Source organism: Hemicordylus capensis, chromosome 4 (assembly GCF_027244095.1).
Source record: "Hemicordylus capensis ecotype Gifberg chromosome 4, rHemCap1.1.pri, whole genome shotgun sequence".
Classification (NCBI taxonomy): domain Eukaryota; kingdom Metazoa; phylum Chordata; class Lepidosauria; order Squamata; family Cordylidae; genus Hemicordylus; species Hemicordylus capensis.
This window is the reverse complement of record NC_069660.1, coordinates 23,479,276-23,506,299: the sequence shown is the minus strand read 5'-3', so window position 1 is coordinate 23,506,299 and position 27,024 is coordinate 23,479,276. Positions and strand designations below refer to the sequence as shown.

Sequence of the window (27,024 nt, the reverse complement as noted above, 5' to 3'; positions counted from 1 at the left end):
AGCTGGGAAGGCTCTTCTCTGTGTGCCATCACCCGCTGATGCTCCTTTGTCAAGCATGTGTCACAGGGCCTTTTCAGTGATTGCTTCTAGGCTATGACATTTGCTCTCATACGAGGTCCAGATGGCCAATTAGTTGTAGCTGTATCTGTTTTATTTTGAGGATGCTTTTATTTACATATTATCACTCTTTATATTTCACTACACTGGGGTCTCAGAGTGAAGGGCAGTAAGAAAATGTAAATAATAAATAAGTAGCAGCTCTAGCCACTCATTCTAATAACTCATTTTGACGTATCATCGAAACCTTTTTCAATCAGTATCTCACCACATTAATCACTGTATCTTCCATGCTGGTTTGCAGAGGGCAGGGCCTAATTCAAGGAGGATTCCATCATGTGACATAGAACCTAGGGACCCCCAGGATTCCACATCACATCAAGCAACCTTCCCTGCCTTCAATGCTGCCTTCTGTAGAACAGCACCAAATGTTTAGATGCCTGGAAGCATGACCAAGTGTGTGGGTAGAGGTGGCATGGCTAACTGGTGCACTGCCTCTCCCCCTCCACGTTCTGTGAATATACAGGGTGGCTCAGCAGGAGTCTCAGCTTTCAACATCAGAGCAAAAGCCAAGAGAAAGTCAAGCAATGAAGACTGCCCTTCAGCACTGTTGGGGACAGGCATGCACCTTTCAGTAGGCCTGTGGGTCAGAATATCTGATTCTGAGAAATGTGTGGCACCACCCCTTGGGCAGTGCAAAGACAGACATTCACAGCACAGTCAGTCTGTGCAATATCTGCCCATTCTAGGAGCAGGGAAACCTCTAATTTCAACCGATAGGGATGGCTCAAAGGGGCGTGGAGATACCTAGGAAGGTCCATGGGAATACTGGAGTTCATGGGAGTGTTTTCATCATAGGAAAAGCACTGGGAGCAACTACATTTCCCAGCTATCCCTGCAAGCCTTCCCAGCATTCCCCATGCACCTTCCAGACATCCCAGTGGGCTCCAGTTCTGTAGAAGAGGCTCCCCCAGTGCCAGAAATGGCAGATCCTGCATGGAGCTGATCACACTAGGAATGCCTGCTGACACGCAGTACTGGGGAGTTGGGTTGTGCACATTCATAACAACTGGACATCCCAACACACAGGCCTACTATTCAGGCATTATAGTGTACAGGCGCCTTTTAAACACAAACCTGGAAACAGGCCCCCTGAAATGCAGGGTACAGTTAGCCTTGAACATAATGCGTAAATAACTGTGAGTGCATTCAGCTCTCTCTGTGTGTGTACACACACTGGCTGGCATATTTCACAATGTTCTTTCTGCCAAACATGCATGCAGTTGCACAAGAGCACTCTTGCACCAATGCAAATATGACACCAACACAGTTTTATGATGGATGGCCCTCGTGCAACTCCTTTTGCAAAATGGCGTGCATCTGCGCAAGAGCACTCTTGTGCAACTGTGTGTGCACGTTTTGTTCAAAGGCAGAAAGAACCTAACCCAGTATGCCAGCCAATGTACACACACATATAGGGCCACCTGGAGTGCACAGGTGGGGCTGAATTGTTATTTCAGAATAACACCACTTGAAGACAAGCCCAAATACTTTGATTGAATTAATATGTGCTGTATTAGGCTGCATCCCTATGCACATTTAATGAGAGCTAGCATAATCAAACACACTGGAACTTACTTCTGAGTAAACTCACGTAGGATAAGGCTACATGCCTGTCAGAGCAAGGCAGCAAAAACATGGAGGCTATTCCCACGATCAGGCGAAATCGGGCTAGGGGAGCCTAGCCCGATTTTGCCTGACCGTGAGAACCACCAGGCTTGCAGGCAAGCCCGGTGGCCTCCAGGCAGTTAACCTTCCAAACTACTCCTACCCTTAAACCGGGTTTGTGAAGCGCTTGCTCCACAAACCTATTTTTTTTAAATCGTGAATTGCTGCGGCGTGGCTCTGCGTCACAGCAACACATGAGGAGAGCCCCGACCGGAGCAGCCTCCCGGCTTGGGGGTCTCTCCAGCATGCCGTGTGCGCTCGCGCAGGGCATGCTGGAGCTTCCGGGGGCCATGCGGCCCCCAAACTCCCCAGCCCCCGCCAGCTCTGTGACAGAGCCGGCAGTCATGTGGGTGGCTGCTACGGCTGCCCAGGGCTGCCGCCCTGCTCACCTGCGGGGAAAGTGGGTTAAGCTCACTCTCCCTGCTAACCCTCCCAAGGCTCTTCTCACGGATCATGAGAAGAGCCTCATGCTGTTCCTGCAAGACCTTTGAAACTCATGGTTTGTCTGCAGCTTCAGGGCAGGCCCAAATCAACTGCTTAGGGTTGCTTCAGATCTTCGATCCAGGGCTCTGAAGTGGCCCACAAAGCAGGCCCAGAATGTTGGGTGTGCACTGCCAAGCCAGGTGAATATCTGCCACCAGAAACGCTGACGGGCAGCCTTTGTGGCTTGGCTTTTGCTCTGATGTTAAAGGCTGAGCCTCCTGTTGAGCTGCCCTGCTGAGCTGAGACGGTAACTGTGTGAGTGAAGCAGCCAGGCTTTTGTCTACTTTGAGTTTGAGATGTTTGATACGTTGAGACTGAGATGTTTGGACCATGCTGCTCCAACGTTATTCCGACTCCATGAGCTACCAATTTGTTTCTGGGTCCATCTCCAAATGCTGGTCTTAGCATTTAAGGCTTTAAATGATCTGGGGCCAGGATATCTCAACGGACTTCCTCCATTCCTAACAAACCTACTCATGGACTCCATTCAACATCTGAAGCCCTGCTGATTTTCACTACCACCACCATCCGAGTGGTGGGGCCATAGCTCAGTGGTAGAGCATCTGCTTAGCATGCAGAAGGTCCCAGATTCAATCCCTGGCGTCTCCAGTTAAGGCTAGGAAAGACATTTATTTATTTATTTATTTATCATATTTCTATACTGCCTGATATGTACATCTCTAGGTGGTAGAGATGTACTTTTGCCTGAAACCCTGGAAAAGCACGGCTAAGCAATGTAGACAGTACTGAGCTGGATGGGCCAATGGTCTGACTTAGTGTAAGGCAGCTTCCTATGTGTGCTTCATTCAGCATATGAAGTCCTGCTGTTTGTCTTCTCCTAAAGTATGATCAGGTAAATTCAGGATGGAGTTATTTTTAATTTTGCACCTGAGCTGTGATGTGCCTTGTGTGTGTGCGTGCGCGCACACACGCATGTGCAAGTGCATGCACAGAAGAGTACAGTATTCGTTAGTCTGTGAATTTATCCTTTTCTCACCTCCAATTAATTTTGTCAAGATGAATTAAAGTTCTGTTTGCTAGATACAATGTATCAGATAGTACGAACAGCTAGCCATTGAACTGGAGGGAATGGACAGACAGAAATGCAGGAAGGCAATATTAAAACACCACCAGCACTTTTTTTCTCCAAGCAGGGCTTTGGCCTTTTTATGTCTCCATCATCAGAAGAAAACAGCAGGTGTGACTTTACCATGGATATTTCCAGATACAATAAACTGCACTTGTTTATTACACTTGATTTCTACTTGTTCCATTGCTGTTAAAAGCAGAAGAGCCTTGCCAAAATAAAAGGTTGGCAACTGTGCTGCTCCACTGCAGCATTTTAGGAGCAGAAAAAGCAGAGACGTTTGTTGGTGGAAAGCAAAGAGGAGGGGGGGAGAGGGGGGTGTCATTGCATGCAAGGAGCCCTGTCCTTGCTGCTGTACCCCACTACCACCACTGACCTACAACTTCAAGCTGTGGCATGCTTGGAAAGTGAGGCAGCTCAGTGAGGAGGAAGAGGACAATGCCAGTGGTGGAGGGTGGGTGTGGGTGTGAGCAGGATAGATGCCTTTTCCCCAAACTAAAACACCCCAGATGCTATAGTCTTGCCTTATAAGGAAGGTGCTCCAGGGCCCTGATCATCTTGGTGGCCCTCTTCTGCACCTTTTCCAGTTCTATTATTATTATTATTATTATTATTATTATTATTATTATTATTATTACATTTATATCCTGCTCTTCCTCCAAGGAGCCCAGAGCAGTGTCCTACATACTTGAGTTTCTCCTTACAACAACCCTGTGATGTAGGTTAGGCTGAGAGAGAAGTGACTGGCCCAGAGTCACCCAGCTAGTTTTCATGGCTGAATGGGGATTTGAACTCGGGTCTCCCCGGTCCTAGTCCAGCACTCTAACCACTACACCACGCTGGCTCTCTAGTTCTCCAGTTCTACAAGGTCTTTCTTAAGATACGGTGACCAGAACTGCATGAAGTACTCCAGATGTGGCCGCACCATGGATTTATAAAAGGGCATTATATAATATTAGCATTTTTATTTTCAACCCCTTTCCTAATTATCCCTAGCATGGAATATGCCTTTCTCACCGCTGCCGCGCACGGAGTCTCCTGAAATGTCGGCACTTTCGACAAACTGTCCACCACGACCCCAAGATCTCTATCCTGGTCAGTCACTGACAGCTCAGACCCCATCCCTGTATAAGATGCTTGGCTGACAAAAAACATGCTGGCTAACATACAGAGCTAAGGATGCAGAGCCAATGTGTAGCCAGAATGCAGCCTAACAGAACTTCCCAACTAACTATATTGTTGCAATGGGGAAGTGGCAATTTTTGACAGCCTCCCCTTTCTTAGGAAGCCAGTTCCACCCAGAAATATGTCCCCAAGAGATGCACAACCCTCAGGGACATATTTTCAGATGGCAGAAAGGGATTTCTGGGGAAAGGGAGGGTGTCAAAAGTTTCCCCTTCCTCGCTGATACAGTTGGTCAGGAAGTTCTGTTAGGCTGCTTAGTGGTGAATCCTTGTTCTGTATATAAGCCACTGCTTTCTATGAACAGCCTAGAAGGAGTTAATGTCTTTATTGTGGTTTAAGCTTCCTTGACCTATTTCATCATCTACATACAAGTAAGACTTACATCTAGACAAACCATAATTATACAATTCATTGCTCTAATTTTACTCTTTTTTTACCCATGTGTTTTATGGAAGGGATCTGGCTGGAAAAAAATTGACAAACTGATTAATCATAAAGAGATACAATGCATTGCTTCAAAAGAGTTTGTGTCATCTTGAGAATCCACTCAAATACCTCCCAATAAACGGAAGACATCCCAGTTACTCTAAGGTGGTTGTCTGCTGTGCTGACGTAATTGTGCTAGGAAATGACCAAGAAACAAAGGCTAAGGTGGTCTCTTTCAAACAAAGAATTCCCCTTTGCTTTGAGCTGTTTGTGCAGCAGGATATAGTCAGAGATGAAAATTGCAGGCTGGAGTATCGACTGCCTCACACCAGTACACAGCATTGATTTCTAATAATGTGCATGAATGTAGTAAGTGGCTGAAAGAGAAAATCCACTCCAGGCTGGATGATTAAACCTACAAACTGTGATTTCCTGAGCTAATTATTAAATACTTCCCGAGTCTCGGCATCAGGGGAGAAACTTGTAATGAAGCTGGCGGCAAATGGAAGCTGGGTAAGCCATCAAGTAGAAACTGACTGGGGTTAAAATAAGGAGAAACAGAAGATTAAAGAAGAAAGTTGGATATTCCGCCCCCCCCTCCGCCCCCAGGGGAGTTTCTAGTGATGGCTTCACATGTCATAGAGAACTGCCCATTCCCAGCATGTGCAGGAGCCCAACTTCTGGAGTCGGGATGGCTCAGCCTTTAGTGGGCATGTTGTCCAAACCTGCCAGTGTTGGCATATTCTGCGCTACTTGAGGTCTAGAAGCCACCACCTGTTCATCGGTTCAAATCTTGGTTACAGATATTGGCTTCGGAACCACAAGTAGGGCAGAATATGCTGGCATTGATGCGTTCACACAACACACTCAATGTCAGCATAGCTGTCTCGACACTGGAAGCTGGGCTCCTGCACATGCATGGCCTGTCACTCTCATGAGAGAGCAGTCCTTGGGAGGATGTCTAAGATTTTATCATGAAACTTGGCTTTATTGCTGGGTTAAGCTCACCAATATCTAGGTGTAACCCGGGACAGTTCTTCTTATGAGGTATGGCCAATATGGGGTGCATGTGTGCACCCCAGGGGAAGGGGCTGGGGGCCCCGTTCCACACCCATTCTGTGTAAAAAAATAGACCCTGGCTGCTCCAGCTTCCCTGCTTGGGTCTGCCTGTTATACTCCCCCCCCCAGCCATTATACCCCCCCCTAGCCCTCCTGGCACCATGATGGGGTGCCCTGCTCATGCTGCCACTTGGACTGTTTGTGCTTGTGAACATACATGACTGTTGCACCCTTCTCAAGGAGCAAGGCATTGAGTGCCCATCCTGTCGTCCCGTGCCCTCACCCTACCACCTGCCAGGTGGGAGGAGCAAGGGACGGTGTGGGAACTGGGGTGCCTCCAAGTGGCTATGCAGCTTTACAGGCTGGCCAGTCCAGGATGGGGCATTGTGGCCTCCCTGTTGCCTGGCAACTCCATAGCTGTACGGCTGACATTTGGGGTGTGGCCAGTTTTCTGGGAGGCTGACAGTGAGAAGTGCCAAAAGCATGCAGCAGCCACATCCTTGGGAGGGTCTTCGCTGCCGCCTGTTACTGGGGCTTAGAAATGGGCGTGAAACGGTTATAGCTGAGTCTGCAGTCGGGCATAACACTTCAATGGCAAAACTTTGGTGGTCGGCGGCATAGCTTAGAGCAGGGATTCTCAATGTTGGGTCCCCAGATGATATTGGACTTCAACTCCCATAACTCCCAAGTACAGTGGCCTTTGGCTGAGGATTATGGGAGTTGAAGTCCAAAAACATCTGGGGACCCAACTTTGAGAATCCCTGGCTTAGAGAAACCTGAAGGTTCCAATTGCCATTTGGCTTGGAAAAGTAGTGGGGTGCTTCTCACGAGCAGCAAAAATTGGGCTACCAGAGGCAGCCGAGCCTGGTGGGTCTTGAGCGGCAAACCCACTCAAGAACCACTGGTAAAAAGCGAGCGCTCAAGCAAACCTGCTTTTTACCATTGTGAGTAGCCTCAGTGTGGCTTCACACCGCGCCTACTCATGAGTAGACCCCCGGCCGGGAGGCAAAAAGCCGCCTCCCGGCTCGGGAGTCTCCCCAGTATACCCTGCGCGCTCACGCAGGGCATACTGGGGCTTGCGGGGCTGGCTTGCCCCCACTTCCCCCACCCCCCGTCGGCTCCGTCTCGAAGCCGGCCATCGTGTGGGCGGCCGATCCAGCCACCCAGGGCTCCCTGCCCGCTCGCGAGCGGGGAAGCGGGCTTAGCCCGTTCTTCCCGCTCACAGGTTAAAACCGGGTCTCACTGATCGTGAGATCCGGTCCAGAGTTTGCTTTTGGCCCGTAACCACGCTTTTGCACATAACCAAGGTATATTGTCCGCAGGCAAACTCTCAGCCTGCACAGGAAGTTTTCATGGGGCTTTAATCCATGAAAGAAGAACTTAAACTCATGCTTGTTTCTTATACTCACCAGCAAGGGGGTTGAGTTTGCTGCCATTGTTCCCATTCTATGTTTTTAAACAAACATACACAATGTTCTCAGATACACTTCTATGTTCATTACAGGTTTGAATGCTACCCCTTGGAGTGGAAAAAAACACTGCACATGAATGGCATATTGTGAAGAATGCTTCTCCCTGACATGTTTGTTCTGCATGCACAAACATGTTTCAGGTCCTCATTCATGTGATTCTTCCTGCTGCAACATGGAGTGGTTCAGTCCAGGAAAATTTTACCACGTGGTTTTGCTGTGTACATGAATTGGCCTTTGGACCTAAGAACTTTGAGAATCCTCTCACATTAGATATCCACACAAGCTCTGGGTTGAGTTGCATCAGGGCTGCACAGTTTCAGCCCTCCTGCAGATGTTGGCCTACAAAACTCAAAATCCCTGACTACTGACCACTAATAATAACAATAATAATAAATAATAAACTTTATTTGTTAGCTGCCCCATAACAAATTGTTCTGTGGCTGGGGATGATGGGAATTGTAGTCCAAAATCAACTGGGGGCCGAAGTTGTGCAACCTACATCAAAGGTTCTCAGACTTGGGACCCCAGATGTGCTGGACTACAACTCTCATCATCCCCAGTCACAATGGTCAAAGGCCATTTGTGGTGGGGAATAATGGGAGTTGTAGTCCAGCAACATCTGGGGACCCACATTTGAGAATCCCTGGGCTATATGAATCATGGGAGGAGGCGGTCCCACAAGATGGGAGGTGACATTCACAAAGTTACCTGCAAAATTCTTTTCTGCCACCGGTAGTGTTTATATTTGTAGACGCTGAAGTTGAATTGCGAGCAGTTCGGCAGGTCCTGGGGATACTGCAAAAGATTAGCGTACTTGGATAAGTCATTGAACTCCTTCTGTTCCTCGTGCTGCAGCATTCCCTTTTGTGCTTCCATGATTTGCAACACATCTGCCCCAAGATGAATTGTAGCACTTTAATGAATTGATTTTTTGAAGTGTTCAGCATCCACAAATCCTAATGATTTGTGAGCAGCGGGAGCTTGGAGTGTAAAAGGATGAGGAAAGAATCTGTAAGCAAACCAGCCAACACAGATAAAGGGCTGACCTATAGATAGTTCAGGGTAGAGTTAAGGGAGAAAGGGGGCCTGCAGTTTCCCTCACTAAACCCCACTTGAGTTTCACCACCCTTAACTTAGCCAGCGTGGTGTAGTGGTTAGAGTGCTGGACTAGTAAGGGCATTCCACATTAACAAATCATAGTTGCCTATTTAATCCTATTTAGATTTGCAGATTGAGGATCTTGGCAAATTTTAAAAACTTCAACAGCTCTCCTAAGAGCTATTGAAAACCCTCCCAATTCCAGGAGCTGCTGTACCAGCAAATTATGGTTTAGAATAGGCTACAATAACCATTGTATCAATACAACGGCACAATTTAATGTATTGTGTTGGCAACTCAAGCTGACTTGTAGTTGCTGAACACTAACAATAACTCTGATTGTCAAATGCATTGGAGAAACACTACACATGGAGTTTGGCCAAAAAAAAAAAGTTTTAAGCTGAAAGGCATGAAAGAGAAAGGGCCAAACCAATAAGAGGAAAAATACAACGTCCATCCAATAAGGTGCAATGGTAATCAGCAGTTTCCCTGCATTAAATTACAATCATTGCACCTCATTGGCTTTGGCCGAGTACAGACGACATAGGAAACTGGAGGTCCCTTCACCTCCGGTTTCTGAAGCCAGTCGTCCGAACTCAGAAAACCAGAGCTAAGGGAGAAAGGGGGCCTGCAGTTTCCCCCACTAAACCCCACTCGAGTTTCACCACCCTTAACTTAGCCAGCGTGGTGTAGTGGTTAGAGTGCTGGACTAGGACCGGGGAGACCCGAGATCAAATCCCCATTCAGCCATGATACTAGCTGGGTGACTCTGGGCCAGTCACTTCTCTCTCAGCCTAGCCTACTTCACAGGGTTGTTGTGAAAAGAGAAACTGAAGTATGTAGTACACCGCTCTGGGCTCCTTGGAGAAAGAGCGGGATAGAAATGTAATAATAACAACAACTCTGGTTTTGCGGTGCCAGCATTACATCCAAATGCTGGCACTGCAGTTAGGGCCCATAGAGCCAGAGTTGAGGGAGGGAGGTCCTCTCTCACTCCAACCCGATTGGCTGTGCAGGTTGTCCTTCTGTGAAGAAGGAAGTCCTCCCAGCCAGCTCCCCCACCTCTCTGCAGTCTCTCTGACTGCAAAGAGACAGCACTCCCTGTAGTCCAAATACAGACAGGAGAATGGGGAAAGTGGGGGCTTGGACCCATGGTTCCATGCTATGTCTGAACTGGGCATTTGTTTCTTGCAGCCTTCCCACAAAATAGGTGGAAACAGCATGGCAAAGAGCTAATCTGCGGGTCCGATTACAAGAAGTGCATGCTTAGCTCTTCCAGGCTTTTTAAAAATGGTAACTACTGAGGTGACTCCAGTGGGTAAGAAGGGGTAGTTGAGGCTCTGTAAAACGTCCTGCTTCCCCATCCCCCTGCCTGGAAGTTCTAGTGTCTGGTGCCAAAGTGTCAGACAATTCTAGTATGGCCCTACAGCTTGAATTAATTATTTCAAATGACCTCTGTTATCTAAAGAAGCCTCATTCACTCACTCCTCTACCCCAGAGAAAGCAGGAGAAGCTGATGCAGCCAGGAAGGTAACCAACTCCTTCAGCCTCCCAGAAGCCAGGCCAACCCCTTGTCATTTCCTTCTTGGCCAGGAACTAGACTGGGTAATCCAATCCATGTGTGCAGCAAGGTATAAAGCCATCTCCCCTGCAGATTTCAGCTGCCCTGGTACTGACCTCTCTCCCCACCCCAGTCTTTCCTGCTACATGGTTTTGGACTGGAAGAAACAACGAGCCTGGAGAGTAGCCTGAAAGATTTGGCTTAATCCAAAAGACAGTATTACTGAAGAGGAATGTGGCCCATTTTTTTGGAATAAGTTTGAAAACGTCGAGCAAGCTTCATTAATAAGATACAATAACAACATTGATTACCTTACCTCTGTAAGTTTTTAATGTGTAACAAAATCCTTGATCCCCAAATAATATTCTTGGTTGATTCTTTGATCCCTGAAACCAGTTACAGAGTTGCCCTCCATAAGTAGCAGGAGCAGGGGTGATCTGAATCAGGGACCACAGCATGAGCCAGAGGGCTGTGTCTCCTACAGTGGTCTTCATTGAGTTTGCTTTCCCTGCAATGGCTAGTTGCCCCAGGGTAGAAGGTCCCATCGATGCCAATTGGACCTTCCCTCCTGGAGCAAACAGAAGGCACAGGAGCAAGGATCTAGATCAGGAATGTGCTGGGGGCAAATAATTAAAGGCCCCTCTCAGGACCCTCATGCCAGGGGGACAATTCTGCAACAGGTCTGAGGAGACATGCTGGCCGAAAAAAAGAAGGTGGAGAATTCCTTGGAAGTTTTGTTTGCTTCAGTTGTGGGGTTGTAGCATCACCCCACTACTGGCAGGTTGGGTCCTCTGATCGACTTGGCTCATTAGCCAATGACCAGGCTGAGAGTCCTCTCTTGGGGCTCATTCTACTTAAGAGCTCTCCTGCCTGCACTGTAAAGATAGGCGACGTGGCAAGTGATCTCGCATTCTTTGGCTTCCCCTTCATTAGCCACCTCCAGAGCTTCCTTTGTCTGTGGTATATAAAGGAAGGCCAATCAGCCTAGCCCAGGCGGGTCCTATTTCCACACCCTTCCTTTGGCCATAGGTGTGTTTCCCTGAAGTGCTGCCCTAGCATCTAGGGATGTGCACAAAACCGGTTTGCCCAGTTCGGTTTGAATTCAAACAGGATATGAACCAGACTGGGAATGTGCAGTTTGGGCATCCCCAAATGGGGGGCCTGGTTCATTTTGAATTCAAACTGGTTCAAGGGTGCCGGGTGCCAATAAATTTGTTTTTTAAAAAAGGTTGTCTCTGAGGGCTTCTACTCTGGACTTACCACCGATGAGGGCTTCTGCGGCCTTGAGGGCTACTGCTGTGGCCACGTGGGGTCTCCAGAGGCTCCCTCCCCCCACCAGTCTCTCCCTACATCCCCACGGGCTGTTTCTGAGCCCTTTCAGTCCTGTTTGTCCATGCGTCCAACATGGTTTGGGCTGCCTCACATGCACTTGGGCCATTTGCATGACCCGGGTCACGACCTGGGTCACACAAATGGCCCACACATGCAAAGAGAGCCAAAACAGCCCCAAAATGGGCCAAACTGGCCCATGGGGACACAGGGGGAAGCTGTCAGGGCTGGGGGAGCTTCCAGAGACACCCCACACACACAGCTGCAGAAGAACCCCCCAAGGCCACAGAAGCCCTCAGCAGTGATGAGTCAACTTTTAACAAATGTATGGGCATCCAGCACCCCCGAACTTGGCCCAAACTGGCCCGGGAGGTTCAGCTCGACATCAAACCCCCTCAAGACTGTGCCGGTTCGCACATCCCTACTAGCTTCCATTATTATCAGAAGTGGTGTATAGTTAGACAGATGTAGAACTCAATCCAGCCAGACTTCTGCAGTCCACTGATTTCTGTGGGAGAGTTGATACTTTCCCTTTGAAATAAAATGAAACTTAAAACTGATTGGCTGGATCGCGCTCTCACTTGTTTAATGTTCTCATTCAAGTCAACAGGAAGGCAATATCAGTCTGCAAACTAAAAAGACAAGAAATCATAAGCAAGAGCAAATGCAAAACTGCAAAGGAACTGATTGCGAAAAACTATATATTATAGGTGGCATTGAAGATTTCACAACGTCACTCAGTGTGGTGGCTTCTGATACATCCATTTGATGTTTTGTCTATAGGAGCTTGTGAATACTGAGTGCCTTCATCTTATCCCTAGAAGTCTGCGTTCCATATCTGTAGAACTAGAAAACAATGCATCCCTACCCTGTGGGGAAAATGTGAAGAGTTGAGAAATTGTAATAACAGATGCCGTAGTGTGTAAAAGGAGACTAGATTAAGAGAACTGAAGGGAATTCTTGAACATGTCTGACAGTCTTTCTGTGCAACAAAAGTAAATCATTAATAGACTAACACTGAAAGAAAGTACTGTAGTTCTTAACCTTGTACAATAAACCCACGTTTTAGACATTAAGCACGGTGTGGCCCTCTCTGCTTTACTGAGGGAGTTTTATTACAAGAAGATGTAGCTGGCAATGCTAGCAGGTATCGTGTGAACCATGATAGCAACTTGGAGCTTAAATATGCCTGCTTGCAATAATATAGTAGTGACAAGGTCGATATTTTTGAGACAGAGAAACAGTTCTGAATCTCTGAGGTCATTCACACAATCAAAAACTGCCTGGCTTTGGAAGCTGTGTAAGCTCTCAGCTTTCAGTTATGTGGAAGTAAAGTAAGAGCAAAACCTGGGTAGGAGAGGAGAGCTGCTGCCAGTCTGTGAAGACAATACTGAGCTAGATAGACCAATGGTCTGACTCAGTATATGGCAGCTTCCTATGTTCCTATGACCCCTCAAGGGTGCTTGACTCTGCAGGATCTCTGCCTGTACGCTGGCCAGTATCAAGAGTGGAGAGCTTTGCCCTCACTGCAACCATGGGCAACATGTTGCACAAGACAACACTGGCATTTCTGATCCACCGGGGCTGCTGCACATGTGAACGTCAGTCCCAACAGTGTTGCACAAGAGCACAGTTTCACAACTACTTCAAACAGCACAAAGACACTTATGCAGCACTACTTCCATTGCAGAAGTCCTGAAGCACAAGAGCCTGTGCACTGTAGTGCAACTGTGTGCTCTTGAGCAACATTGCCAAGGCTGGCTTTCACATGCGCAGCAGGCACCATGGGTCAGAAATGCTGGCATTGCTTCGAACAACATCTCAGCCCATGTATCTAACGGCAGCATGTTGCTTTGCCCTATTACAGTCATTCACTTCCATGAGAAAAAGTAAAGAGTGGATCCAGTGATAATGTTAGCTTAGGTACTTATAACTTCTCCCTGCCTCTGGGTGTTTTTCATACAGGGCTTTTAAAGCCCTTTAGCTCACATCTCCTCTGGAATAGCGAGTGTGCATTCATATATCGGGAAGTGTGCATTCATATACTCCTATGAGCTATTGGAAAACGCTTCACACACAATTCGGGTCTTTCCTTGAGGGTTAGAGAGTAGCCCAATTTATATCTGGGGTTTAAAAAAATCCACTTTTTGTGTTGGCTTTTGGGGACAACTCCAAATTAAGCCTTGCAGAAAACCCACAGTAAAGGCCCGTGAACATGCCTCCGGGGGGAGGGGGGGCGGCAGGAGGCACCTTTAAGAGTAAATTAATTTAGTGCTCACCTCTGCCGCTGTGGCACCTGAATGCTGTTCAGAGCCGCAACATGCCTCCCAGCAGCCCCTATGGCGGGGAAGCGCCTCTGCCACTCACCTGGCCGCTGGCGGGGGCTCGGCTCCGTGGAAACCAGGTGAGTGGCGGAGGCGCTTCCCTGCCGTAGGGGCTGCTGGGAGGCATGTTGCGGCTCTGAACAGCATTCAGGTGCCGCAGCAGCAGAGGTGAGCACCGAATTAATTTACTCTTAAAGGTGCCTCCTGCCGCCCCCCTCGGAGGCGCGTTCACGGGCCGCCATTGGTAAAGGCTGCTGTGTGAAGAACTCCCTGGTGACCTCAAGTCTGGGGGCTTTAGTTCTCCTTCAGCACTGCATCAATTGTAGCCCATTTCTTGGTCATGCTACAGACTGACAGAACTTTGGGAACTAGGTTTTGATGAGAGCAGCTAAGCAAAATTTGAGGAGAGTGACTAATTACACATAAAGCTGCCTTCGTTATCTTAGAGAGTGTCTTCTTCTGCATGATCCCCACCGCACATTAAGGTCAACTGAGGAGGTCTGTCTCCAGTTACCACCGGTTCATCTGGTGGCGACTCAGAGGTGGGCCTTCTCTGTAGCTGCTCCTGGGCTGTGGAATGCACTCCCGGCAGAAAGAAATCCGTAATTTGAGTTCATTACTGTCTTTCAGCACAGCCCTTAAAACCTGGCCTTCCAGGGCTTTTAAATGACTGTAAACTATTTTGTACTGGTTGCCCTGGTTTTCCAAGGTTTTTATCTGTTTGAATGTTTAGTTGGCTATATTGATTGATTGATTGATTTTATAGTTTTTATTTTAATTGCTAACTGGTTTTAATTGTTTTTATTCTGTTGTAAACCACCCTGAGTCATTCTGGAAGGGTGGTATATAAATAAATAAATGAATAAATAAATAAATAAATAAATAAATAATGCCGATTCAGGCCCTTGGGCTATCTCACCCAACATTACTCACTCTGATAGGCAATGACACTCCATGATTTCCAGTACAGGTCTTTGCCAGCACCTGTTACCTGCTCCCTTTTCATACTGGAGAGCAAACCTGGAACCTTCTGAATGCAAACCATGCACCAATCAGCTACAGCCCCTCCGCTTTGGAATGAGAAGCATATAAATGAAAATGCTTGTATATTACAATAATTTGGGGTACAGGGCATTCTTTGTGGGTCTGTGTACACAGGAAATCTACTCCAGTGTATTGAGATAGCTGGGCCAATGTCATAAGAACATAAAAACAGTCCAGCTGGATCAGGCCCAAGCCTTTCTAATCCAGCATCCTGTTTCACACAGTAGACCACCAGATGCCTCTGGGAAGCCCACAGGCAAGAGGCGAGGGCATGGCCTTTCTCTTACTGTTGCTCCCCTGCAACTGGTATTCAGAGGTGTCTTGCCTCTGTGGCCGGAGGTGACCCATAGACACCAGGCTAGTAGCAACTGATTCAACTCCTCATTATGCCCTATGTTGAACCTTTTAGAACTGGTTTGAGTTGGATTCAAATTCGAACCAAACCACAGAAGGGGGGGGGTTCGGACAAAACCAAACCGAACCGAACCACCTTGGTTTGAATTGGGTTTGAATTAGAACCAAACAGGCCAAACCAGTTGTTCACATCCCTAGTCACTTCTTGTGTGGTGAACTTGGTCACACTGGGCTGTGACAGAATATTGGCAAAGGGGGATAGAATGCTGCAGATGGCTGATAAAGAGGAAGAGAGAAGAGAAGAGAAGAGAAGAGAAGGGAAGGGAAGGGAAGGGAAGGGAAGGGAAGGGAAGGGAAGGGAAGAGTTATAAATAAAGTACTTGAGTGTTCAAAATATTATATTGGTTAATATTATTGCACAAGAACATGGAGTTGTGACTTTACCACCAAAAGCGTGGGTGACTTCTCTTCTTTTTCTTCTATGCTTTTCTCTCTTTCTGCCAAATCCAAGGCTTCTTCAACACTCAGTTCCTTGTTTTTCACCATCTTCATTATTTTCAGGATTTTTTCTTGGCTTAGCTGAAAAAATAATGGCCTGTATTTTAAAAAAAATTGGGGGAGACCCCCCCTCCCCGCTTACCCACTTGCTCAGGCTGTAGCAGGGCTCGTGACAGCTACATCTGCAGGATCAGCCATAAAATTACTATTTCATTCATATTTTATGTTTTATCGACAACCTGCCCAGTGAATATAATCTCCTTTTGAAGCCTAGCAAGAACCTACAAGATATCAAATATACAAGACTTTGTACGATTTTGAAGTACGGGTGGTAGCATTTGGTGCTCAGATTGCTAGGAGGAAATCTCTCTGACTTAGTTGAGCCTAGCAAGAAAGCAAGCATATCAGTTCTGAATGCATCATGCCCGGGTCTCTCTCTGCTAGCACAAAGCACTACATAACAAATGGTGAGACGCTAAACTGGTAACATCAGATATTTAGAGGGAGCTTAGCTAGAATGTGTATGAAAATGCATTCACTCCTGGTTTTAGCAGAAACTTGTTGGAATTTGTTCATGGCGAAGCATGACACTTCCTTCTTGCACATAAAGAAAAAAGGGAAAGCTGTGAACAAGCTTACTTACGCACATGCATTATTTATTGCTTTTAAATCAACCAAGTGAAGGCTTATTAATGACAGGTGGGAATTCGATGCTATCTCAGCAAATGTGTGGTCCCAGTGTGGGAGCTATGAGGGAGGCACCTTAGAACAGAACAGTGGAACACAGGAATACAGGAAGCTGCCTTGTAGAGAGTCAGTCCATTGGTCCATCTAGCTCAGTATTGTCTACACCAGGGATTCTCAACGTTGGGTCCCCAGATGTTATTGGACTTCAACTCCCATAATCCCCAACTAAAGGCCACTGGGGCTAGGGATCATGGGAGTTGAAGTCCAATAACATCTGGGCACCCAACGTTGAGAATCCCTGGTCCACACTGACTGGCAGCAGATCTCCAAGGTTTCAGGCAGGCGTCTCTCCCAGCCCTACCTGGAAATGTCAGCAGAGGTGCTGTTTGGCCCAGACCATGGGGTGCAGGTCTTCAGTGGCCTCTCTTTCCTAGAGGGCCCCCGCACACCTCCCTCCCTGCCCCACAGCCATCACGGGCTCTGTGATGCCCCCTCTATGCCCCACACATTGGTAGCAGGGCACTGGCCATCATCGGGTGACTTTCCTGTCTCCTGGAAGGCTCCGCGCATGCTAGGGCAGGCTGCCTGTTACAGATCCCCCTACCCGGCTATCAGCTGTTCGGTGGGTGGGTGGCACTTCCAGAGGCCTCTCTGCCAGCCTCCCTGAAGCGCTCCAGCTGGGCTGGCAGGCTGCCTTCAGGCAGCAGAGAAACAAAGGAGGCAGAGTGGCCAGCACTGGCTGCTCACCAGAGTGCTGTGCACATTCTCTGCCCTGCCCTACCTTCCATCACCTACTGGTATGCTGAGCTTGTGCCTGCCTCCTTCTCAGAGCCAGCAATGGAGGGATGGGATTTCCATTTTGTGGTTATTCTCCCTTTGTATATTTATGGAATGGCTTGCCATTGGGCTTTGATATCAGGCAAAGATGTAGGGCAGAGTGGGAGGACTCGGTATATTTAATTTGAAGCAGATTGGTCAATCTGTCTTTTTATAAATATTTTTGAACTTGTTTACAAAACATTAAAAAGTCCCATAAAAGGCTTGTTTTCATGGCAGAAAATCACAAAAATTTCTAGAACTGGAGCCCCACCTTGGTCCCTCATTCCATCCTCATGGGGCAGAATCTGACCTTTGCCTTTATTAAAAAAGGGTAAAGCACCCCCTGTTGGCACCAACCTTTAAATCTCCTGGAATGGCTTTCAAATCAAACACAGGTGCAGGGAAGGATGGGAGGGCTGTGTATATTTAATTGGAAACAGATCGGTCAATCCATTGATTTTAAATTATTTTCCCTACTGCAGTAAAGCTGCCAAAAAGAGTTATCTCTATCCATAGAGTACTTCGCACCTAATGAAAGTGGAGCTGTTAACATCCAAATTTTATATATATATGCACTAGGCTCAAGTTGGTTTGCAATCCAGAAGCAAGGGGCCTGTGTTGTGAAGCAAGAGGCATTTGTTGTAGTTTTAACTTTTCCCCTTACAAATGCACTATATGTCCAAGCTGGTTTGGGATCCTGGTGTGTGTTTGAACTGTGGAGCAAGGGACAAATGTTGTGTTGTGTCCCAGTTGGTTTGAGAATGGTCAAGAACCCATTGGGGGTTATGTTGTCTTTTTTTACAATTGCCATCTGGCCCACACCTGTAAATTTGTGGTGGATGATGAAGAAGGTGGGGTTGTTCACACTAGCGTATGTTGGGCAGGGGGAGGAAGCAGGATTCAACCTGGATGGCATGCAAGCTGCGTGCCCACATGACCAGTGCTGCAGAGAGCAGCATGGATGAATCTCTACACTGCTCCCAACAGCGCTGGTAAGCAAAGGTAATTCATTCTCGCGGCCTCCGAGAATCCCACAATGCACAGCACAACACATGCAATGCACTGGGGGATTCCCCCAAGAGACGGGTGCTCTAATAGTAGCCCAGCTCACACAAGCCCATAGTCCAGGTTAAGAGAGTGCTCACTCCCTTAACCTCGGCTAGCAGTCACGCTAACAATCGGGACTAGGTGGCACTGCCCTGCTGGGATCAGGCCTGATCCCAGCAGTTCTCATACACAGCCTAACCCAAGCTGGGCTCCCCTATCCTCGATTAGGCTGTGTGTGAGAACAGACTTGGTGTGGTCTGCCCCCCGCCCCTTCCTCCCTGCACTCTAATGCACTCTAGCCCAAACCTGTTGGTTTGTGGTGAATGATCAAGGTGCTGTGTGGATTCTTCAGCTGTTCAGTGGTGGGAGCAGCTGTCTAAAGCAGAGCGCTCTATGCCTGCCTCCCTGTTTCTGCCTACCGTCACCAATGAGAAGCTGGGTGAAACCATGGGGGGGTGTATGAGAGAGGATGCTTATTTTGCAAGGAGGGCCCAGTACCCCAGTAGGTCCAGACTCCAAAATTACCTAGCTGCAACCCTGGATGCCAGGGAGTGAACCTGGAAACTCAGAGGCTCTTCCATCATCCCCATCCTCATCCCCTAAGGGGAAGATCTTACAGTGTTCATGTGTCATCTCTTATACAAATGAAGGCAGAGCCTGCTTAGCAAACGGGGCAATTCATGCTCGCCACCACAAGACCAGCTTTCCTCCCCAATGAGCAAGAGGGTTTAACCCACTTGGATTCAATTCTAACTTTGGAGGCTGGGTAGAGAAAAAATAAAAACTGCTGGGGAAGGCATTAGTAGGGGAGAACTGGGGTGAGGAGTGCACACTTTCCATCTACGAGTTCTTCTTCACATGTGCCTCTTTCCCCTCGCCACTGTGAAAATCTAAGGGGGGAATACACAGCAGGGAGTCTCATTGCAATGTCTAGTGTGGCTCTTCAGACCAAACTACCTGCTGGTTAAACATTCACTCATTTAGCATATTTATATACCACTCAAAACGCACATCTCTGGATGGTTTGTAATAAAACAACACAGACTAAAACAAAAAATAAAATAATTTAAAACCAAGATGAATTCTATAAGTCGGATTAGTTCAGCCTTCTGTGTGTGCCTGCACAGTGTCCCTCAGGTAGCTGATCCTGATGACTGACATACTGTGCAACACTTCACCTGGGTGCTGCTGTGTCTTTCTAATGTTGCACAAGGCACTTGCGCCATCATACAGCCATTATTTCCAACAAGCGGGCAATCATGCCCGGCTTTCTGTGCAATTTCAGCATTCGCACAAGTTGTGCTTTTGCACTTTGCATTAGGAAGATGCAACAGCCGCCGCATTGTGCGCAACATGCATGGGGCATTGCACAACATGCCAGTCAGTTTCAGATTGTGAGACTTTTGGGGACAGGGAAACCATATTCTTATTCTTTTCCTTTGTGTAAAGCACTCAGGTAACTTTCTTGGTTGAGAAGTTGAAAGATAAATGCTGTAAATAAAACAACAACAACAACAAAATCCAGCCATCCCAGGTCCTTGAGAAGGACTCAATGTCTGGATAAAACAAGCCTGACTGTGTAAACAAGAAATAATAAACAGACAAACATCAGCCACACAATACACCAGATATAACTCTAGTCGAGAAGAAAGAAAAACAAGTTAAAATAATCTTGAGGAGAGCTGGTCTTGTGGTAGCAAGCATGACTTGTCCCCATAGCTAAGCAGGGTCTGCCCTGGTTGCATATGAATGGGAAACTTGATGTGTGAGCACTGTAAGATATTCCCCTCAGGGGATGGAGCCACTCTGGGAAGAGCAGAAGGTTTCAAGTTCCCTCCCTGGCATCTCCAAGACAGGGCTGAGAGAGATTCCTGCCTGCAACCTTGGAGTAGCCGCTGCCAGTCTGTGAAGACAATACTGAGCTAGATAGACCAATGGTCTGACTCAGTATATGGCAGTTTCCTATGTTCCTATGTTCCTAATCGACATAGCAATACCAGGGGATAGCAGAATAGAAGAAAAAGAAATAGAAAAAATCAACAAATACAAAGATCTACAAATTGAAATTGAAAGGCTGTGGCAGAAAAAGACCAAAATAATCCCAGTGGTAATTGGCGCCCTAGGTGCAATTCCAAAACAACTTGAAGAGCACCTCAACACCATAGGGGCCACAGAAATCACCGTCAGCTAATTACAAAAAGCAACTTTATTGGGAACAGCCTATATCCTGCGACGATATCTATAACAGCAACAACATTGACAATAAAATTCTGGCATCCCAGGTCCTTGGGAAGGACTCGATGTCTGGATAAAACAAACCTGTCAATAACACCTATCTGACTGTGTAAACAACAACAACAGCAACAACATCACCTTATGATAATTATTACAACATTTTTGGTTGCGATGAAAAAAAAATATTGCACATGAATGATATCAGGAGAATTGAATTCTCCTAAGAAGGGCAGAAACTCTTCTTCTATCATAGCTACTAGGCATGAGACAGCATCAAGGACAGCAGCTGGGCTGGAATATGTAAGCAGGGGTAGTAGGCAGATTGCAGAGCAGCAAGAGTTTGAAACCTAGCATGGCCGAGGCTTTGAGGCATTGCTCTCAGATCAAAACATGGCACGGTGGGGAAGCCAGGAGCCCAAGTCAACCTGCTGAGTTGTTATGTTGAGCAAGGGGAGCCAAGAGCTCAGCAACAGAAGATGCTTCTTGTCATAACTGAAACTGGGAATAGCCCTGCCTAGGGATATGCAAACAGGTTCAACCTCGAAAGTGTTCAATGTCGAGCCAATTTGATGGTTCGGGGTCGAACTAAACCACCCACTTTTCAGTCCCAGGCCACGAAGTTGGCATGACCCAGGCCATGCAGAGGCCCATTTCTCAAGCACAGTGGCCTTCAAAATGACCGCTGCACTGGGGGGCAGTGGGAAGCCGGGGGGGACCTCTGCGGACCCCCCTGCCACCTCCGAGGAAACCCCTCCTGGAGGGAGTAAATATATTTTAAACATTAATTTTGTTTTAAAAGCTCATGAACCCGCCTGGACCAGAACGAAATGGAGGGGGGGTGAGGGGGTGCCGGACCGAACTGGCCCAGTCCAGTTCTGTGCACACCCCTAGCCCTGCCCTGAGCCTTGCCTCCCTCATTAAGTTCCCTGCCAGTCTTACAGGACAAAAGTCTACACAGTGGGCATACTGTGGCATCTTTAGGAGTTCTCCTTATCGTCCCCTCCATGGCAACCTGTGATCCTTCAGCTTGTGGTACCAGGGATGGCACTTGGGGACTGTCCACATGCCAAGAAAATGGTGTTCTTCTGAGCTGTGGCCCCTCTCCAAAATCTTGCCCTAGGAGTGAAGCTTCCTGGGGAAAACCTGTGTTATGGGCTTCCTCACTTCCTGGACAGCACTACTTCGGAAGAATGTTGGATTCATTGGTGAAGATTCTGCAAGGAGTAGCACTGGAATCTGCAGGAAGTGTCTTTGGCAGGGGGAGGAGAAATAGGTCCACTTGATCAGGTTCTAGGTTCTAGAGGAGCCTGGACCACTCACTTTACTTTTCTTATTGTTATAAATAAGGAACTGCAAGTTTTGTGCCTGGCTGCACAGTTTTAAAAGCCCTGCTGAAAAGCTCTATGGGTAGGTGTAACCTATGTTTGGTTTCCTTCAGATGAGAAAACACTGGGGACTTAAAGCGTTTTTGCAGCAGCTGCTGTATTTACAGATATGCAAGCCAAGCATAAGTGCAGACAAACAGCAGGCACTCTCACAAGGCAGCAAACCAGCTCCTGTCAGATTCTAGGGAAAGGATCTGCACCTTCATAAGAACAGCCCTGCTGGATCAGGCCCAAGACCCATCTAGTCCAGCATCCTGTTTCACACAGTGGCCCACCATATGCCACTGGAAGCCTACAGGCAGGAGTTGAGGGCATGCCCACTCTCCTGCTATTACTCCCCTGCAACTGGTACTCAGAGGCATCCTGCCTTTGAGGCTGGAGGTGGCCTATAGCCCTCCAACTAGTAGCCAATGATAGACCACTCCTCCAAGAAGTTATCCAAACCCCTCTTAAAGCCATCCAGGTTGCTGGCTGTCACCACATCTTGTGGCAGAAAATTCCACAAGTTGATTATTGTTTACAAGGAGGCATTGTTTACCTCCATTTGTTGAACTGAGTCAGATTGAAGTGACAAGAGATGATGTTCTAAACTGTCTGAAAAAACTAAAAATTAGCAAATCTCCAGGGCCATATGGCATCCATCCAAGAGTCCTCAAAGGACTCAAATGTGAAATTGCCAACCTCCTTGCTAAAATATATAACTTATCCCTCCAATCAGGCTCTGTACCAGAGGACTGGAGAGTAGCAAATGTAACACCGATTTTCAAAAAGGGATCCAGGGGCGATCCGGGAAATTACAGGCCAGTTAGCCTAACATCAATTCCAGGCAAATTGATGGAAAGCATCCTCAAGGATAAAATTGTAAAGCACATAGAACAACAGGCCCTGCCGGGAGAGAACCAGCATGGTTTCTGAAGAGGTAAATCTTGCCTCACAAACCTTTTGGAGTTCTTTGAGAGTGTCAACGAGTGTGTGGATAAAAGTGATCCAGTTGACATAGTATACCTGGACTTCCAAAAAGCTTTCAACAAAGTTCCTCATCAAAGACTCCTGAGGAAACTTAGAATTCATGGGATAAGGGGACATGTATATGTGTGGATTGCTAACTGGTTCAAGGAGAGGAAACAGAGGGGAGGGATAAATGGAGAGCTTTCACAATGGAGGGAAGTAAGAAGTGGGGTCCCCCAGGGATCTGTAATGGGACTGGTGCTTTTTAATTTATTCATAAATGATCTAGAAATAGGGGTAAGCAGCGAGGTGGCCAAATTTGCAGGTGATACCAAACTCTTTTGGGTGGTGAAATCCAAAATGGATTGTGAGGAGCTCCAAAAGGATCTCTCCAAATGGGTGAGTGGGCAACAAAAAGGCAAATGTGGTTCAATGTTGTTGGCAAGTGTAAAGTGATGCACACTGGGACGAAAAACTCCAACTTCAAGTATACGTTGATGGGATCTGAGCTGTTGGTGACTGATCAAGAGAGGGATCTTGGGGTCGTGGTGGACAGCTCGTTGAAAGCGTCGACTCAATATGCGGCAGCTGTGAAAAAGGGCAATTCCATGCTAGGGATCATTAGGAAGGGGATTGAAAATAAAACTGCTATTTTATTATGCCCTTATACAAAACTATGATGCGGCCACACCAGGAGTACTACATACAATTCTGGTCACCACATCTAAAAAAGGACATTGTAGAACTGGAAAAGGTGCAGAAGAGGGCAACCAAGATGATCAGGGGCCTAGAGCACTTTTCTTATGAGGCAAGGCTACAATACCTGGGGCTATTTAGTTTAGAAAAAAGACGACTGCAGGGAGACATGATAGAGGTCTATAAAATCATGCATGGATAGAGAGAAATTCTTCTCCCTCTCACATAACACTAGAACCAGGGGTCATCCCATGAAATGGATTGCCAGGAAATTTAAGACCAACAAACGGAGGTAAGGATTTGCAAAAGCACAAAATCAAAAGAAATATAATGCAGGCTACCTAACACACGATTCCCTGGCTAAACCTTTCCCCAAAGCCAAAGCCCTTGGCTTCCTTTCCCCTTGAACTCACCCCAAATTCCAGGAGATAATTCAAGTTTCCTGCCATCCTGTCTCTGAAGGATCTGAGAATGTCCTTCCATGAGAGAAGTCTCCAGGCTGGCTGTTGGCCATGAGGCAGCAAGACATCATGGCAGCCTGCTCCCCATCTTCTCTCATCGCCCTCCTGGCTCCTTCTGAGCACAAAGACCCCGTTCACTTCCTGCCATCAGACCCTCTAGGTCCCAGTCACCATGTGCTGAGTGGCTGATCCCTAGAAGTCACTGCCTGTCAGTCAGGACCGGGTTCACTTCCGATTCACTCTTTAGGTTAAGGGAAGGCTGATTGCTACACTTGCACACACTCACTCACACAACTCTACCCTTAGCTGGGGAGGGTGTCACTTCCCCACAGGTTCTGACAGCTATCTCCTGAGGTTGGAATTTTTGTACATCCGAAAGCATGCAACTGTGGTTCGAACCCAAAAGCAACCCAAAGTTGCCTTCCCAGACTCCGATTTGAACCTTCAATCTGTAGTGGGTTTTGCCGCACCTACCAGTGGTTTGACGGTGCCAGTGTTACATCTGAAAGCTGCACCGCAGTCCCACTGTGCTGCAACAGGAACTGAGGGATGAAGCTCCTCCCTTTCTCCAGCTGCGATTGGGTGCCGGGCCTGTCCTTCAGTCCAGAAGGAAGCCCATGCAGCCAGTTCTCCCTCCTCTCTGCAGTCTCCCTGAGCCTCCTATCTGTTACATCCAAATGCGGACAGGAAAGCAGGGGGGAGCAGAACCACGGGTCCATTGGACCCATAGTTTTATTATTTATTATTATTTATTTATTTAATGGATTTTTATACCGCCCCAAAAATGCAGCCTTTGTCTTGTACTGTGTGCTGGGTACAAATCTTTTAAATTACTCAATGAATTGTTCTATCAAAGGGAACATTGCCAGTAAAACCTGGCATCTGCAGGATCATTTATAGCAGGGATCCTCAACGTTGGGCCCCCAGATGTTCTTGGACTTCAACTCCCATAATCCCCAGCCAAAGGCCACTGGGCCTGGGGATTATGGGAGCTGAAGTCCAAGAACATCTGGGGGCCCAACGTTGAGGATCCCTGGTTTATAGGATTTCTTCATTTGTAGAAAAGAGAAGCCCAGGGAGGGTTGAGGATGTATGTGCGAATGCTGTACAGCCATGGACAGCCCACACATGAGGCCAATTTATGAAGCTGCAGCTGGTCACCTCTGCTATCCCTTCCCTTGCATATTGGAGGACAGGAGAGCTAGACTGCTTCAGTGCTCTAGCTCACAGGCTCCTCTCCTCCACAATTCCTCTTCCACTCCCTTCCCTTTTTAAACAAAGCATACACAAGTAGTGCAGTGGGGAAATGCTTGATTAACAAGCAGAAGGCTGCCGGTTCAAATCCCCGCTGGTACTCTACCGGGAAGCAATGATATAGGAATATGCTGAAAGGCATCATCTCATACTGAGTGGGAGGAGGCAATAGTAAACCTCTCCTGTATTCTATCAAAAGAAACCAACAGGGATCTATGAGGCACCAGGAGTCGAAATCAACTTGACGGCACACTTTACCTTTAAGATGAGGAGCTGCACCAGGTTCCCAGGTGGCTGTCAAATAATGGGAGTTCAGAGGAAGGCAGCCATTATAGGCTAAGACTTCTTTATTGTGTTACAGGATGAGACAAGTTCCACAAGAGGAAGCAGGAAAGGACTCTGCCGCCAATGAGGATCACTACTAGCAAATGCTAGTGCCATCTACTGACTGGACATATTACAATAACATTTCCATGCATCTCCTGCCGACCCCGCCGCCTTTCTTGAACCAACAACAATGTATTATATTATTCTTGCTGTTTTAACAGCACACCTAACCTTTTGGCAATTTGTAGGTCCATTACTCATCTCAAAATCTCAAGGGTTTCTGGATAACTCAGCCAGAACAAGTAGTGAGCTGAGTACTGGTATCATCGTCATTTCTGGTAGCTGGCCCCAGCACAATCTCTGCAGAGGAACTTGGGGTTGCAGGTTCTACTTCCACATAAGGTTGTTCATTCTCGGATATGACAAGAAGGGATGTGAACAAACAGGTTCAACGGTCCTTTTACAGACCGCCACACCAGTTCAGAAGGTCTAGTGTCCGTCCGAACCAGAGGCAGGGGGTACTTTTAAGGAGCAGGGAGGGTGCTGGCGCTGTGGTGGAGATCGCTGACACGGGGCAGCAGCATACCTGCTTGCCACCTCAGCATCCTCCCAGAAGTGAGGGCGGCAGCATACCTGCTTGCCACCTCAGCATCCTCCTGGAATTGGCTGGTGCATGTGTGCACGTTGCGCACGTGCATGCACACCGGCCACTTCTGGGAGGACGCTGACCGGGTCGGCAAGGAGGAATGCTGCCATCCCAGGCCAGTGATTCTCGTCACAGCACCAGCAGGGGAAACACGGTGGTGGGGAGGTAAGAACACCCTCCCACCTCCTTAAAGGTAACCCACCACCACCACGGACTGGCCCAGACCCAGTTCGTACACATCCCTTATGTCATAGGAACATAGGAAGCTGCCATATACTGAGTCAGACTTGAGGGGAATATCTTGCAGTGCTCACACATCAAGTCTCCCATTCATATGCAACCAGGGCAGACCCTGCTTAGCTATGGGGACAAGTCATGCTTGCTACCACAAGACCAGCTCTCCTCTGCGTCAAAGAGATGCCTGTGATTTCTGTTAAGTATCCCAGTATCCATCTTGACCAAATACCCTCTGGGTGCTTCTCTCCTTCCTACCCAGTTCTCAGTCTCTCCCCCTCTCTCCCCACATGACAGTTCAGAGCAAGGCAGCACTTATAGGCTAAGATTTCCTTACTGTGTTACAGGAAGAGACAAGTTCAACAAGAGGTACAGGGCAGGAAGGAGGAAAGGACTCCGCCTCCAATTAGGATCACTACTAGCAAATGCTAGTGCCACCTACTGGCTGGACATATTACATTACTACAACTACTACAAATATTTATATACTGCTCTTCAACCAAAGTTCTCAAAGCAGTTTATGTAGAAAAATAATCAATACATAAATAAGATGGCTCCCTGACCCCAAAGGAGTCACAAT

General features: G+C 47.5%; 1 protein-coding gene and 1 non-coding gene across 8 annotated transcripts in view; one reads left to right on the top strand and one right to left on the bottom strand.

Moving 5' to 3' along the window:
- Positions 1-27,024, bottom strand: part of LOC128324941 (uncharacterized) — a 223,484-nt gene that overhangs the window by 72,381 nt on the left and 124,079 nt on the right. For 4 of the 7 annotated variants that reach the window (XM_053250167.1, XM_053250166.1, XM_053250164.1 and 1 more), the window contains 2 exons: positions 15,652-15,786; positions 8,206-8,292 (listed from right to left, as the gene is read on the bottom strand). In XM_053250167.1, coding sequence (XP_053106142.1) covers positions 8,206-8,292; positions 15,652-15,759 — 195 coding nt within the window. In that variant the 5' untranslated portion in view covers positions 15,760-15,786. Of the gene's footprint in view, positions 1-8,205; positions 8,293-15,651; positions 15,787-21,460; positions 21,589-23,935; positions 24,065-27,024 lie in introns of those variants that run through there. The other 3 variants (XM_053250163.1, XM_053250162.1, XM_053250168.1) reach the window with 3 other exon arrangements.
- Positions 2,806-2,877, top strand: TRNAA-AGC (transfer RNA alanine (anticodon AGC)). The gene has a single exon. It is a non-coding gene; the product is annotated as a tRNA-Ala (tRNA).